General features: G+C 43.5%; 1 protein-coding gene across 1 annotated transcript in view; it reads left to right on the top strand.

The window, feature by feature from the left end:
- The window catches only part of LOC133346604 (fibrillin-2-like), a 79,217-nt gene that overhangs the window by 16,858 nt on the left and 46,154 nt on the right, over positions 1-16,205 (top strand). Inside the window, exons 9-28 of the mRNA XM_061558292.1 lie at positions 295-420; positions 825-977; positions 1,457-1,798; positions 2,267-2,338; positions 2,509-2,634; positions 3,830-3,952; positions 4,121-4,243; positions 4,920-5,072; positions 5,386-5,436; positions 5,902-6,027; positions 8,599-8,724; positions 9,247-9,366; positions 9,521-9,658; positions 10,910-10,960; positions 11,519-11,644; positions 13,026-13,250; positions 13,907-14,032; positions 14,595-14,723; positions 15,096-15,221; positions 15,816-15,941. Coding sequence (XP_061414276.1) covers positions 295-420; positions 825-977; positions 1,457-1,798; positions 2,267-2,338; positions 2,509-2,634; positions 3,830-3,952; positions 4,121-4,243; positions 4,920-5,072; positions 5,386-5,436; positions 5,902-6,027; positions 8,599-8,724; positions 9,247-9,366; positions 9,521-9,658; positions 10,910-10,960; positions 11,519-11,644; positions 13,026-13,250; positions 13,907-14,032; positions 14,595-14,723; positions 15,096-15,221; positions 15,816-15,941 — 2,688 coding nt within the window. The remainder of the gene's footprint in view (positions 1-294; positions 421-824; positions 978-1,456; positions 1,799-2,266; positions 2,339-2,508; positions 2,635-3,829; positions 3,953-4,120; positions 4,244-4,919; positions 5,073-5,385; positions 5,437-5,901; positions 6,028-8,598; positions 8,725-9,246; positions 9,367-9,520; positions 9,659-10,909; positions 10,961-11,518; positions 11,645-13,025; positions 13,251-13,906; positions 14,033-14,594; positions 14,724-15,095; positions 15,222-15,815; positions 15,942-16,205) is intronic.

The following is a 16,205-nucleotide window of genomic DNA, read 5'->3' as shown; positions in this document are numbered from 1 at the left end:
AGATAAGTGTAAAAATAAAAAATGACACTTAATATGTTTAACAAAGCATGGTGAGATTTCCTGAGAGAAATCCAGTTTTACACAAAGAAGGAATATTATTTCAAATGGCATAGGGACCAGATCATATCAAACACGTTCACAGAGGAAGAATGTAATGTCCTTCCACATCCTACACCCCATGTGCACAAAGCGAAACATTCAATGATAATTATGACGTTCAGAAGAATTGTAACCAGCTGAGATTCTCTTGATAATCCTTGCTTTGTTTGTGTGCTTGCAAAAACCCTTCTTTAGACATTGACGAATGCGAAACCATCCCTGGCATATGCAACGGCGGAGAGTGCAAAAACACCATCGGGAGCTATTTTTGTAACTGCCCTGCCGGCTTTTCCACGCCACCTGACCGCTCAAGTTGTTTTGGTAGGTGGCCACGTTCAATGTATAGTGCAACACACTCTGGCACGCACAGCGTGAAGAACGACTGCAAGCATTTTAGAGAATTAATCACGTGTTTATGTATCAATCTAAAGGCCGACATTTTTGAAATATAAAAAAAATATTTATTGTTTTCATAATGTATTTGACGTGAATAATTGGAAGGGTCGTCAACGTGTACTCCCCAAGAGCTGTATGTATTGACATTCAGTAGAGTTGTCTTCAAATACGATTATATTTTTTTATTTGTTCAATTCTAAGCGATTGTATTTCACTATATTTCTTAGAACTGACTTTCCCGTTGTCAATATACCATATTTTTTACATGGCACAGGCCACATCAAGTGTGTTTGCAAATCACAGCAATGTTTGTGTTTCACTCTTCCCAGACCAGCGCACAGGGGCCTGCTATGCATCACTCGCCAATGGACGGTGCAGCGCAGTGATGCAAGGACAGTTCACGAGGACCCAGTGCTGCTGTGACTCGGGCCGCTGTTGGTCTTATGGCCCTACACCGGAGATGTGTCCCATTCGTGGCGCAGGTGAAAGACATTTCGTTCCCCCCTCCTACGTGCATTTGCATCTTATCTATGCCTGCCTGCCTGCCTCCCAGATCCTCTGCCACCACCCTTATTGTAGAGGATCTCCAGTATCCTATGCTTGTCTGCATGTGTGTGTTTATAGATTTTGAGACTGATTTTAACGTGACAATTTTAAGAGCTTGTAAATGCGCAACTGAATGCAAATAATAATGAGACAGTGAAGTGATGATGCTGATGAACCTCCTTGCGAAGTTATTAAAAACTCTTCGCGTGAAAGCAGACAAGAAATAACAGTCGAACAAATAATATTATTAAATAAGTATGCACATACATATTGCTCTATTGTCTACGCCACCATATCCAGCTCATTTGGCATCTTTTAAGTGTTTTGTTGAAATATTTACGTACGTATGTGTTTTGTATTACGTGCGTGAAACACGTAAAAAAAATCAACGCTTGCGTGTCTCATCCCCGTGCAGAGGAACACCAGCGAATGTGCGAGCGCTTGCCATATTCACCCGGCCCTGGGCAAGGCTACCCAGACAGGCCACATGTCTCCGGTGATCCCAACGGGCCCGGCGGGCCAGGCGTACCAGGCGGACTTGATCAATTTGGACCGGGTGGCCCGGGTTACATAGGCGGGCCTCACAGGCCAGGACAGGCTGGTGGCCCACATCAACCAAGAGACCCATTATTGCCGGGTGTACCCTTTGGGCCTGGTGGGACGCATTTGCCAGGTGGACTCCCAAGGCCAGACACTCCCGGTAGCCAATTTCTACCCGGAGGGCCAGGAGGCCAAGTAGGACCTTACCCTGGCGTTGGTGAGTATCTTTGTTTCTTATCTATACACATACAACATATACAGTGGCACCATAGTAATGCAAACACTTAATCTGCATTATAAAGTAATTTACAGAACACATATACTGAGCCCGCTATATGTGTTGGTGTGACGGCATTTCCAACCTCACTGCTGAAATTCGTGTAATTTGCTGTTCTTTTTCTGACAAATATTTGCTGGAAAATGTATATCTGCGAAACTACGTAAACCAGACCCACAGTGTTTCATCTTTAACTCCTTTGTCCTTACAGAAACCATTCTAGTGTGAAAAAGAAACCATGTGCATTACACTGCAGCACAATATATTCTGAAGCTTTGGCTGTCATTTGTACAAAAGCCATTGCTATATTTAGCCACTTGGTCATGCACACCAACCTTTTATACATCATACATTTGAGCTTTTCATGAATGTGGTGTGCAAATCTGATACTTTGTGTGGTTTCCCCAGGAGGGATTGGTGCTCTGAACCAAACACACTGCGGCCGGGGATTCAAGTCAGACTTCCGTGGTGGTTGTGTTGGTAAGATTTACTCCTTCAATGCTGACTGAAACACCGTAGTAACACGTAAGACGCTAATACACATCGCAGCTACTGACTCGCATGAAGTTCGCATTTTCAATTTCAACGTGCGGATACATTTTGCGGCGTTCACAATGTTCGAAGTGTGATTTTATTGATTTATTTTGCAGACATCGACGAATGTGTGTACAATGGGCAGGTCTGTAAGAACGGTCGGTGTGTCAACACGGAAGGAAGCTTCCAGTGCATCTGCAATGCAGGGTTTGAGCTCACTGCTGATGGTCGCAATTGCCTTGGTGAGTGCTCCGAGTGTATCTACGATTTAAATTTCTCCTTGTCCACGTCAAAATGGCGGGCACTATTTATCGGTGCATCCTAATTATCTGCCCCTATCTTGCAATAATAAATCCCTGATATCTACGTGGTTATCCACAGATAAAGTAATTGTCCACCACTTCTGAACTCGGGGCTTTGAGAAGATCACTTTCGGGTGGCTCTTATCCGTGTACAGACACCAATAGGATTATTTTCTCCACTACTTCCGGGTGACTTCTCTTATCTGCAAAACGATGTGGATCAAATAAATGTATGCAGCACTCCTGGAAGACCATGGCTGAATAAAGGGTAACAGTGGCTAATGGGAAGCATCCAGCTGAGCATAATAGGCTTTTCAAGGCTCCACGGGGGCGATAGATAAGAGACATTGTGGGTAATAGGGCTGAGGATAAGAGGAGCTGCACTGTAGTCAAAACAGTATCAAAAAAGCGTTACCCATAGCACCTTCCACTTTCTAGATTGCAAATCAGTGAAGTCTATAATTGACAAAATAAATATTGCTGTAACATTTAACAAGGTACTACAGTATTTAGGTACTATTTATGATTTTCGATTTAAAGCTTTCGTGATTGCAGGGATTCATCTTCTTGGTTCTTTCGGTAAAGTCACGTAGAAGGGAAGTAATAAAATAATAAAAATAAAACATAATATTTTATTATTACTTCCCTTCTACGTGACTTTACCGAAAGAACCAAGAAGATACTATAGTGGACTGGTACGTAAAACAGTACCGTATGTTTCTTATTACAATGTTTACATATGATTACACGAATGTGATTGAGCAGTTAAAGGTAAAAGTGCCTTGCTTTTGTTTGCTCGTGACATTGCTGGCAAAAGGGTCTCCCGCTCAATCGAGTTCAAGAGTGTTCCTCCACAGGCTATTTTAGCCTACTCTTGCACGTCTCGTCAGGCAATTCTGGAATCAGTGGCAGTGCCCACAATTTAACTCACCCGGGGCGCGACTTGCCGATCAACTGTGGTGTTGCCATTTATACTGCTGAATGGAAAGATTCCGGGGAATTTAAGAAGCTCGCCCTTTGTTTTAACTGCCGCACAGTAAAACTAAACCTGTGACCTCTGGATTGCAAGTCTACTATGCTAACTGTTACATAACGGCAGCATACCAGTTAAACACTTACTTTTCCATATTTACAGATCATGACGAGTGCTCCACCACAAACATGTGTCTGAACGGGATGTGCATCAATGAGGACGGGAGCTTCAAGTGCATTTGCAAACCTGGGTTCTACCTGGTGCCCAGCGGACGATACTGCCTCGGTAAATGAGCACTGCTTTACAACGAAAATTTCAGCACGACCACGAATTGAATGCGTTGAACCATGATAAACTCTCTCCCGTTAGCTGAGTGAAATTTGCCAGTGTATATGGCTCGGTCAGAATGGCGCATCCCCTTGTCGATCTAACGATTTGTAAACTCTGCGGCAGACATTGACGAGTGTCAGACGCACGGCATTTGCATGAACGGACGATGCATCAACACCGAGGGCTCCTTCAAGTGCGAGTGTCCTCCAGGCATGATTGTCAGCATGGACGGGCGCCTCTGCATCGGTACGGTGACTACAATCACAATTCAATCACAACATTTAGTTCTATGTATTAAAAAAAAGAAAATCTATTACAGGTTTTTTTTACCCATAATTCCTTGCGGGCTGTAGGGTGGAAAATAAAAGCGAATTGTGACAAGGCCATCATGCAATATGGTGCCACTGCAGTCAATACGCTTCACTCCAATTTCAGCTTCTGTATAAATTGGAGGATCACCTCAAAGTAACTTTTGGAGTTTGTCTTTTAAAAGTATACCCAAGTTACGTTTTTTTCAATATACTTGGGTACACTTTTCAAAGGACACACCCTGTGTAAGCTGTGGGGGAGACGGTGACATTGGACACCCATAGGCTCATAGTGCGGGGTCAGCAAGTCAAACTGCACCACGTGGCACCCAATTATCCCCCAAGTTAACTTTTATATGGTACTAGCAATTTTATAGGTCACTGAGTGCGCCAGCACACATATTCCAGTGAACCTTTAGCGCCTTTAACAGATGGCCCTATGACATTGAAGTTGTCAAATACTGTCCGTGTTTATTTGCCGAGTTTCAGCCATTATTGGCAGTCCAATAAGCAACCAACAAGGCAGTTCTGTTTATACCCAAGTCTCAATGCGTGCATTTTGGGGCCATGCGCCTTTAAACACAGTTTATGCCCCGGTGTTTGTTTTGCTGCAGACACACACATGCGCAGCACTTGCTACGGCGACTACATGATGGGAAAGTGTCTGACCCCTTTCCCTGGGGCCAACACTAAGTCCGAGTGCTGCTGCGCAAACCCCAACTTTGCATTTGGGGAGCCGTGCTTGCCCTGTCCCGCGGTCAACTCTGGTAAGGAGGAGCAGCGCAAGTGCACATTTTACGCGGTGATTCAATACACTCGTGAATTTGCTTGCTTTTATTTTGTGTTTAAGATGTTTTTTTGCCACGATTCTATCGCATGCTACGTTCCAACAATAAACCACGCTGCCCGGTATAGCTACGTGTCGTGCGTGTCCAGTTTTACAAGGTTCAAATATTGGGTTGGCTGAAAATTAAAAAAGAGACACATTTGAAGGATGGCAACAAGGGGTGGGTGAGAAAAAAAAACACGAGCAAATTTGGTTAAATATCACCCATTAATATTGCCACCCAATTTTCACAGATGACTACAAGATGCTTTGCCCAACTCCTGGATTCGACAACGGGGGGAAAGGTAAGCATGCATTTCCAATGTTTTGTGGACATTATTTGTACTTCCTGAATATCCGTGCACTTATGCAATGCGTTGGGCCGTGTTTAATGTTTTGCACAAATGTGACATCAACAAAAGTGTTCTGGTGTGTATATCTTTATCATTAGAAATTCTAAATGAAGCAGTTTTTAGTTCATACCAAGTACTGCACATTAGTTTATTATGACTTTTTTTTAATTTGTAAAGAAACTCCCAAAGAAACCCTAATTGCATTTTAGAAGTATAAGACCATTATTAAGAAGACAGAATAATAGCGTAGAACCTTGACTAAGCTTTTGTTGACACATATGCTGTGTATCCTGAATAGATTACACTGCGCGAAAGAAATTCTTAACATGTTTTTAAACGTTTGCACACTCTTTGTGCTCCCTTCCTGACCGTCTCATTCGTTACAAATGTTAAGCAGTTCTGCGATGTACCTTTCAGACATCAATGAGTGCGCTCTGAACCCGGAGATCTGCACGAATGGACAGTGCGAGAACCAACTGGGCACATACCGTTGTGTCTGCAACATTGGCTACGAATCTGACATCACGGGCAAGAAGTGTGTCGGTGAGTGGTCGACAATTTCACCCCTGCGTAGGTTTTCCACGGGCGTGCTCTGTAACTCCACCCGATGTTTCACTCCACGCGCCGTGTAACTCCCCCTGATGTTTCACTCCGCGTGCTTGGAGCGAAACATCGGGCGCCATCCCGAGCAACCCACGGTACACATTGGGAAGGTATATATATATTTTTTATACGTTGGCACGTGATGTGAAACTTGCACACGTTTGTCATTACAAGCTCAGTTGGTAACAATTTCACTTCACACGCTCTTGAAATACGAGAAGTCGTAAATCAACGGCGGGGTTGGATGTGTGTTTGCACATTTTCTGTGGTTGTTTGGCTTTTGCGCATCTTCCCTAGATGAGCCCCCCCCCCATCCCCTCGAGGACATGAAAAACGAACAATGTGTTGAGATGATTGTTTTTCAAAAGAAAATTCACAGTTGTCCTTTAGCCGAATTACATCACAGCACCATTGGAACCTTATTTGCCAGTAAAAATATGATAATTGTTTTTTTACCCTTCTATCTGGCAACAAAACTGACACCTTTTTACAAGGAGTCATGTTTGCATAGACCACAATACCTGCAGTCACAATGCAAACAAAAAACACAACTCTGATAATGTGCACTGTCCTTGAAGTTGATTGGCCCACACCCGAGACAGCTTTCCTTAGAGGTCTATGCAAACATGACTCCTTGTAAAAAGGTGTCAGTTTTGTTGCCAGATAGAAGGGTAAAAAACCAATTATCATTATTACATCACAGCACTTAGAGCCCTAAGATAACGTTCTGAAGTGACATTACCTGCGTTGGTAACAATGTACGGCCGTTGTGGGCGAACATGCTTACAGAGATCAGGGTCACTGCGACGTCTGCTACGTGTTTTATGGAGGCCGGCACTGTGATGAGTGCCATTGTTTAAGCAGCACATTCACACACACATGCACAATCCGAAACTCGACATCGTACAAGAAAACCGGACCACAATTTTTTTTTCCAATAAAAAATACAACAGTGAGGTAGAGTTTATCGCACGCACCGAAAACAATCAACCGGCTGGGTGTAAATCACACGTTTCATGGTTGAGCCTACACTCCTGAAGAGTTTTTTTTTTCTTGAGATTCTGGTCATAAAGTCTAGTTATTTTTTTTTAATAAGGACAGGGTTGACTGCAAAGTCTGCCGGCAGTCCCTGTGGACGTAGGGATTGGCTTTTTTTTTTGCGAGGTAATGATTTGCTGGTACAAAGCCCGACTGAAAGATGATAGTTTGGCTCCAGACTAAGTCACGCCTGAAAAGCATATGTGCACGGTCCGCTCTTTTTTCCTAATGCTAAGTGATTGGCAGCCTGAGAACATAATAAATCAGAGCCTCGGGGAAAAGGGATTACAGCAAAAGGAATTCTGCTCAGTGGTTCAGCGTTGCTTCTGCAATTTTGGGAATTTGCCGACCACGAACAAAATGGGAGGATTTCTTTTTTTACCTGCTTTCCCACAGAGGAGAAATAATCCCATAGATTGCCTTCACGTTGGATTACATATTAAAAATAATGTAATGGGTTCGACATGCTTTAAATTTAAAATAGCAGTGCTTGTGATTCGTCTATTTGGCCAATGTTATCAAAATTACCAGTGTGCAATGGGCTCCATGAACCATGTGAAAAACCCTTCAGAGAAGCCCCATATGAATCTACTTCCTTGTTAAATTAAAGCGTATATTTTTTATTGTTGCAAAATATCACAAAGTTAAGTATTTATATTTATGGATTCCGTTGGTACTTTACGCACAAATGAAGACTCAAAGGACATGCCACACTGCAAATGTGGTGAACAACTTCAAACGATGGAACATCTGCTGAATGATTGTCCACCCTTGCTCACTGCACATCCCTAGAAACTCCCAACTGCAGATCAGAATGTAACGTCACGCTTATAGATGTTTTGCTATTTCACCGGACAGCATCACGTCGTCAATATGAAGACGATGTGCCACTCACCCTTGTGAATTTAGGCAAGGCGATGCAAGTGACCCTTGAGTACAGACGATTTATATCAATGTGCAAAATGGTCAACATGGCTAGGGATGTAATCTTGGTTCCATGCAACAATGGAAAATGTACATTTTAACGAGTTTTTTTTAAATGAAATTAATATTTCAGTTCACCTGGTATTAATTGAAGTCAATCTGTCTGAAAAATAAATCCAGCAACACTAATAGATCATCGTGTATGTAACAGGATGGGGACTGATTCATATTGGTGGAAAAGCACAAAATACCAGCAGAAAGTGACTGCCAGCACATGAAACAAGAGCTTTGACTAGAAGCCCCATCACCGTAATCAACGAATATCCATTTCAGCATCTTCGTTTCACTCTCGTCATTAACACAGTAACTGGCGATGTTGACATTTTCGTTTAGTGTAGGGCATTACACCACCACCACCACCATAATCAAAAACAGACATTATCCACTGCTGGATGAAGGCCTCATTTTGAAAATAGCAACAAACATCACCGTTGTTGACCCTTTTTTTGATCTGAGTTTTACTGTCGCCTTTGTTAAAATGTTGAACAGACGTCGACGAATGCACGCTTCGCGCTCACCTGTGTGATAACGGAAGCTGCCGGAACACACCTGGCAGCTACACCTGTGCCTGCCCGGCGGGATACCTCTTCAAGCACGAGACGGAGATGTGCGAAGGTGGGCTTGGGTCCCGTGCACCCGAGATGCAATGAACATGATGAATTCATTCATTAATCTATTCATTCATTAACTCGGTGATCTAATCTATTCCATTAGCAATGCAAGAACAGCAGTGAGATGAGAACAATGGAGTCATACACTTTTGGGCGACTCTCCATAGCGGCCATAGACGGGGCTATACGGACAATGTTTTCCTGGTTTCAGTGCCACATTGGAGCCTATGGTTGATAGAGTTGGCTTCAGTTAAGTTATATAAATATAAACACTGTATATATATCTTTCTTGACAGATGATGCCAAGTTCCCAATTTGTTGAAGTTGGAAGTCCAGCTATGGCCATGCCCCGATACTACATATTTTCCTCTTTGATTTATTATTACTATTATTATGTTTTCACTTCCATTGGCGCATAATTCTGTCTATTATATATGTGCAGTATGCTTGTTTTTGTAATGATGTGGCGTGCATATCTGATGCGGAGCATCGCCGTGCGTTTTCTTCCCTCCCCGTCGCCTCTTAGATGTCGACGAGTGTGAGTCTAATCCTTGCATCAATGGAAATTGCCAGAACACGGTGGGCTCATTCACCTGCGTGTGCCTGTCGACAAGCAAGCTCGACCAAACCAAGACCATCTGCATTGGCAAGCCCTCGCGTGACATTCTATTTCCACGAATATTGATTCTCTTTCCTGTAACTTTGCACCCTTTGGACGCTGCGTACGGCACTCTAATCGTTTCTCTCGAACGTGCCTCGCCACCCCCTCCGTCACTCAACGCAAATCGCAATGCACGCAGAGAGCACCAAGGGAACGTGCTGGCTCAACATCATCGACAACCGCTGCGAGGTGAACGTGAATGGTGCCACGCTCAAGTCGGAGTGCTGCTCCACGCTGGGCGCCGCCTGGGGCAGCCCGTGCGAGCCGTGCGAACTCGGTACGAGTTGGCGTGCACCCCACGGCAACGCAACAACAATAAATATCGCCGCTCACTACAAATGTATCGTGGGTTATTTTTTTGTATGTGTTTTGGCAGTGTGGTGGAGGGGGGGTATTTGTATCCGTGGTTAAATCATGAGCCTGCGTGATTATATTAGGTTTTAGATTTGCGTTAGTTATTTACTTGCTTTTAGCTCTGCGCAAGGCCTTGCGACCTCTGAGTGAAATACACTTTGCAAGTGTAAATTATTATTATTCGCTCCAGGTGTTGGGAATTCGGTTCCTGATGAAGCTCCTAGCACAAGGAGCGACATAATCACAACAGTGGTTTACACAACCCTTAGCAATCCTTCTGGTGACGTGTCAGATTTGGGGGTGTTTTTGACCATACTTCACCACGCTGGTCAGTGTGAGACAGTGAAGCGAGTGGGGGGGGGGGGGGAGGGACTCACGGCCAATTGAGATATCTCTCTCTGCTAACGTAAGCTGTGGCCAGTCACTGGATTCAGAGTGCAGTGCGTGGGGTGGAGCGATGGCAGCTGTTGCTGGAAATTATAGCGAACTCACTTTAATGCATCGGAGAAATACCGGACCATGTTGCATTAAAAAAAATACTTAGCATTTGTTTTAGCCATTCCCTATTTGCAGCCGAGGTAAAACCCTCCCATTCGTTTGGCCCAAACAAATATTCCTTTATTTTTTAACCAACATTCACTCTGAATGTAAATGCACCAAGTGTAGTCGTGTGTTGTAAATTCAAATGACCTAAACTTCCCCAAATATTATGTATCTGTGTTTGTGCAACTTCCACAATGAATGAGTTTATTTTCGCATCACTAATTGGATGTTTTATTCTTTGATTGAAATTCTCTGTGCATCCGATGGCAACTTTGGAGGAAAGCCATCCAAAGGTTCCATTAATGCACCAGCGCCTGCATCGTCCTGCTCACCAGTGACCAATCTCGAGACAGTTCCTTCTAACTTCTTAAAAAATAGACCTCTGCCGAGTAGGCATTAAATACTATTGTTGACTTCCTATGGCAAGTGAATATCCATGCATACTACTTTATATTAACGCTTGCTTTTAATTATCCACTTTTCCGGAAACTTTGGTTTCCAAAAGAGCTCCCCTACCAAATGTGTCTGGCACCTCTATTGTTAAATTGTCTCATTTTTCATAAGGACAGCATGTGCTTTTCACTGTTTTGTTTTGTTTATGTCCAAACGCAATTTCTCTTCTTTGTTGCAGACACCATTTGCCCCAAGGGTTTCTCCAGAGCGAAAGGAACTCAGTGTGAAGGTATCGTCATTTGCGTGGCATTGTTTCCTTCCCTTTAGAGGACTCACTCTCACTGCATAAAACGGACCCGCCCCCCGTGAAGTTTCCAACACGTTACAAGGAAATGAAATGTACACAAGGGAAGACGAAAGCAAACAACGTCGACATGTTAGCCAGTAGGCTTCAATCAGCCATGTGCTGAACATCTTGAATGATTCTTTCTCAGCGTGATATTCTATTCCCTTGTTTCATGAAGGGCGATGTAAAATTATAGAATAAATATGTTATATAAACACAAGTTAAATTACACTTACACATGCTCGTATAATATTGCATCTCAAATTATTTGGCTGGGAACCGCTGTAATAGATAATACATATGTTGACCTGTTGGACCGCAAATGGTGCAGTCTGACCAAGTTCTGGCTGAACAAACATTTAATGGTCTCGCACAGGATGTGATCTTTTGCACAATTTCAACAGAAGTATAGTGAATGCATCTCACTCTTTTGTCTTTTCCCCAAGTTCACCAAAGATGACCTCTCTCTCTCTCTCTCGTGCTCACATTCCGCACCTGCAGACGTGAATGAGTGTGAGGTGTTCGCGGGGATCTGCGTCAACTCTCGCTGTATAAACACGGCCGGCTCATTCAAGTGTGAATGTCCACCTGGCCACACCCTTGAGAGCACCGGCAGGACCTGCATTGGTAAGCCTGATGGGAAAAAAAAAACACTCAAAGCAAAACACTTTTCCTCAGTTAAGCAACACGCTTTACACCAACGCTGCCCGCAATGCAGGAAGGTATATTAGGATGAAGGAAGGTATATTGTTCGCCACGGTGAGAGCCAGGCAAATCTGTCTGTCGCCTGATGATGCCGGTTGTAATTATTGGCAACACATCGTACTCAAATTATAAATGTTGTGGGTTTACTCTCCAACACGCCGGTGTGCTGTCCTAGTAACTGAATTGGCATGTTCTGTTTACGTGACAAACCTTACTAATTGGCTGTGTCAGGTGGTGGCGGATTTAACGACACATTTTACGTGATCTCACCAAAAAACCTCTATTATGGATATTTTGAATTGAGTTCCAGGAGTACTTTTTTCTGTATTTAAGGAGCTTTAATGGGATAACTACACTCGAAGTACATGCTCAGGCAATTGAGAGGCAACTTAAATATTCACACAGACTGCCTGAATTTCTAGGCAGTCTGAATGGTAATAGTCTAAATATATATTTTTAGGCAGTATCAATAAAATGTTTGACTGAAATGTGTTTAGCTTGTACAGCATATATATAAACAAACATTCTTAAGAGCATTTAAAAAAAATAAGTACTATGATTGTCAATGGAGTTACTGCTGAATTATTTTATGGAATTTTTGATGTGCTCAAAAAAGGAATTGTATAAAATATTCTGAAATCGCATTGCAATTATATTGTTAATGCATGTATCTTACTTCCTTACCACAAGAGTACAGAAAGCATTAGGCCCAAGTCAAAGCTAATCTAGGTCAGTTTAAAAAAAAAATCTAACTATATTATAAAATGTTTTGCTGGCTGGCTGACTGACTGGCAGGACGTGACGTCCGGAGGGAAGCAGGGACGGACAGACGCTCACGGCCAAAGAACATTGCGGGCTTTCTAGTTTATAATAAAATGACAAAATAATGAAATTGCTTGCTCGTGAGACTACCTGGCAGAACGCCCTCCACGAGAGATCGGTCTCAAGAGCCCCTCTAGAGGGTGTTTCCGCACGAGCCAGACACGTTGAAATAGCTTGAGCGTCTTTTTGGTTCTTTCGGTAAAGTCACGTAGAAGGGAAGACGGCTGCTTGCGTTGTGGCCGAAACGTCGTGAGAGTTATATTATTATATTATTTTATTATGTTTTATTTGTATTATCTTATTACTTCCCTTCTACGTGACTTTACCGAAAGAACCAAGAAGATGAATCCCTGCAGTCACGAAAGCTTTAAATCGAAAAAAATATAGCTTGAGCGACCACACTTTTACTTCTGAGAAGTTTCCGCCGTGTAACCACCGCGTCACCCGTTCATTCGGACCTCTCTTGTGACATGTCACGCAGACCTGCGCCTGGAGAACTGCTACCTGTCGTACGAAGAGGAGGAGTGCGAGGAACCGCTGGCCGTGCGTCTCCGCAGCGACGTCTGCTGCTGCTCCCTGGGCAAAGCCTGGGGGCCCGAATGCGAGGGTTGCCCCGAGAAGGGCAGCGCGGAGTACGCCTTCCTTTGCCCACGTGGCCCTGGCTACTCCAACCGTGGCGACCCCATCGGCCGACACTTTTTCAAAGGTGACGGCGGGGGGGTGGCCTTGCTGCTGCATCTTAAAGTAATGGTGGCTTGTAGCGGGTTCGTGTTTGTAGCCCTGTACAATTTGGTGGGGGAGAAGGGGGGGGGCTGGAAGTAGTTGAGCCCCCCCCCTTCCCTTCTAAAAGCTCCAAGCAATGGCCAACACAGCCTTGCCTCACACACATAGGGTGGTGAGAGTTGGAGTGGAGCGCACGATAGACACAAGTAGATTATCGTTACTCGTCGTCGTATTGTTTGCGTTCAACGTTCGTTTCAAGTTTGTTTCACATTGACTGTGTCATTCCCCCCCTTTAAACAAGGCCATGCTATACAGGGTTGGTTGGAAGCAGCAGTGTTTTACTTCGTGCTTGCTGCTTTGATTTATGAAGATGATAACTTTAAAAAGAAAAGTATTTTTTTACAGTGGGGAAAATTATCATACAGTTGTTTGAACGTGATCTGTTCAAAACAAGATAAGAGCGCTTGGAAAGATTGACCTAATGAAACGTTTTAGGCCCAAATCCTGTAATTTTGAGAGCACAGTATCAACAAAATCAGAGGATCTGGTGGACAAAAGTATGTTTATTTACTTCTTGTGTAAACTGTGCTTTGGGCTTGCCCTCATTAGCGATGTGTATACGTTATCCTCTCCGCACAGATATCAACGAATGCAAAGTTTTTCCACAAATGTGCTCCAATGGCAAGTGCAGGAACACCATTGGGAGCTTCAAGTGCAACTGTGAAAATGGCTTCGTTTTGGACGCAGAGGGCAAGAACTGTACAGGTATGATCCAACACAATTTACACACCTCTTGGGAAGGGAAGAACAAACATATCCAGTAAACATTCGTCCCAGAATAACCATTATGTGCTTTGATTGATGTCGCCATGACAAAATATATGCATTTGTTTTCATAACATCATTGACACTTGTATAAAATTTGAGGATTCCTGGCAGTGCACATTAGGGTGCTTGTTGCTGTAATTGGGCTGCATAAACATGAACTGTAGTGAAATTCAGAGGCGTGAATGTGTGAAGCATCACAGGCACTTAATATCCACATGGGCGCTATTAGTCCAAATTATACTATACGTTCGTGCCAAAGTGTGAACTGATGAATATTGGATTCGAAGGCACCATGAGAATAATATACCCAACCAGGCCAACGCTTTTGTTTTTAAAATATCCACCTTGTAAAGGCCACTAATTTAAGCACTTTTGTACCAACAAGTTGTTTAACACGTGTGCTAAGATGTGTATGAATACATTTCCAGCGCCGAGTTGACTCACGTTACTGAACTCTGTCGTTTGTGCACCTCTCCCCCTCTGATGGCTTCCTTCACAGACATTGATGAGTGCAAGATCTCTCACGACATCTGTGGAATGGGAACTTGCGTGAACACACCCGGAAGCTTTGATTGCGAGTGCATGGAGGGCTTTGAGAGTGGCTTCATGATGATGAAGAACTGCATGGGTATGATCTGTACATCATTATCAACAGCATCCTAACTCGCGATAACTTTGGTTAATGTTGTTGTTGTTGTCAGCCTGTAACTTCCCATTGCTGGGAAAGGGCCTCTCCAATTTTCTTACATTCCTCCCTTTCCTGAGTTGTTCTGGTCCAGTAAGGGCCTCCAAATACTTTGATTGCATCTCTTCCATCTCGTCCGCTTTCTTCCTCTGCCTCTTTTGCCTTCTCACGGTATCTACTAAGTTGTTCATTTTACTTCAGAGCTACACCATTGCACGATCGCACACTTGCCTAGGATATGTCGTTGTCTGTCTTGCGTCGCGTTCGTGACATGAGCTGCTTGCTTTTTTGGGCACGTTTTGTGCCGCCGTGCAGACATTGACGAATGTGAGCGGAACCCGCTGCTGTGCCGCGGTGGGACATGCGTGAACACGGAGGGCAGCTTCAAGTGCCTGTGTCCACCGGGACACGACCTGAATGAAGATGGCACCGTGTGCATGGGTAAATCTCCTCCGCTCCCTTCGCAGGCAACAACACCGTTATTGGTCTCTTTATCGCTGCTCCATACGTCAACGTATTTTTCCCCCTCCCAGATGAGTGTTTTTCATGAACCTGACCTTTAACAACTATGCCAGATTTACAGTATATATACCAATCTCCGACTTAGTTACACATTTTACCTCATTTAATAATGCATTAATACAATGAGAAAAAGACAAAAATATATACTTTTTTTAAAATACTGTAAATATTAGTATTTCGCCCAAATATAAACACCCATTTGACTCTGTTAGTTCTGCATACTTAAACAACAAACTTAGCAGCAAACAGGACAAAATTATCCTGCTTATTTCGCAGCATGAATGTAAAAGCTAAAGGTGCAGCCTTGCAATTGTTTCTTCATACCGCTGTTGACAGAAGGGCCTCCAATAAAGAAAGCTCTAGAACACCATTTAGATAGTATTTTAGCCTGTTTTCAAAGCTGACCCGATATACGTCAAATGAGGAATTTATATCATAATCTATGTACATTCATACATTACCTCTGTGCTGGTCCTGTGTGCGTGCGTGTGTGCGCGTGTGTCCGTTCAACAGACGTGGATGAGTGCTCTCTGAGTGGCAATCTGTGCCGAAATGGCCGCTGTGTCAACATGATTGGATCGTACCAGTGTTCCTGCAACACCGGCTACAGTGCCACCCCAGACCGCCAGGGATGTGTGGGTAAGTGACCTGTCTCTGATCTACATGTACAACATTTTTAGTGTCACTTCAAGCTGTTTACAAAAATCAGACTCAGTATACAGCACCGTTTCATTGTACTTGTGGCCAACTGCCGGGCCATGGAAATCCGACTGTGGGGGAAGGTGAAACGAAGCATGTTGCCATAGTGCCCGATTAACGTTTAAAATAAATATAAATATATATAAATGGTTGTTTACTCCTGTATGTAAAATTGTCTTAATTAATATGGAAGGGGTTTATCCT

This window comes from Lethenteron reissneri, chromosome 24, assembly GCF_015708825.2.
Source record: "Lethenteron reissneri isolate LAM-NWPU_2019-01 chromosome 24, ASM1570882v1, whole genome shotgun sequence".
NCBI lineage: Eukaryota > Metazoa > Chordata > Hyperoartia > Petromyzontiformes > Petromyzontidae > Lethenteron > Lethenteron reissneri.
The sequence above is the reverse complement of the archived record's forward strand: the minus strand, read 5'-3'. Positions and strand labels throughout refer to the sequence as shown.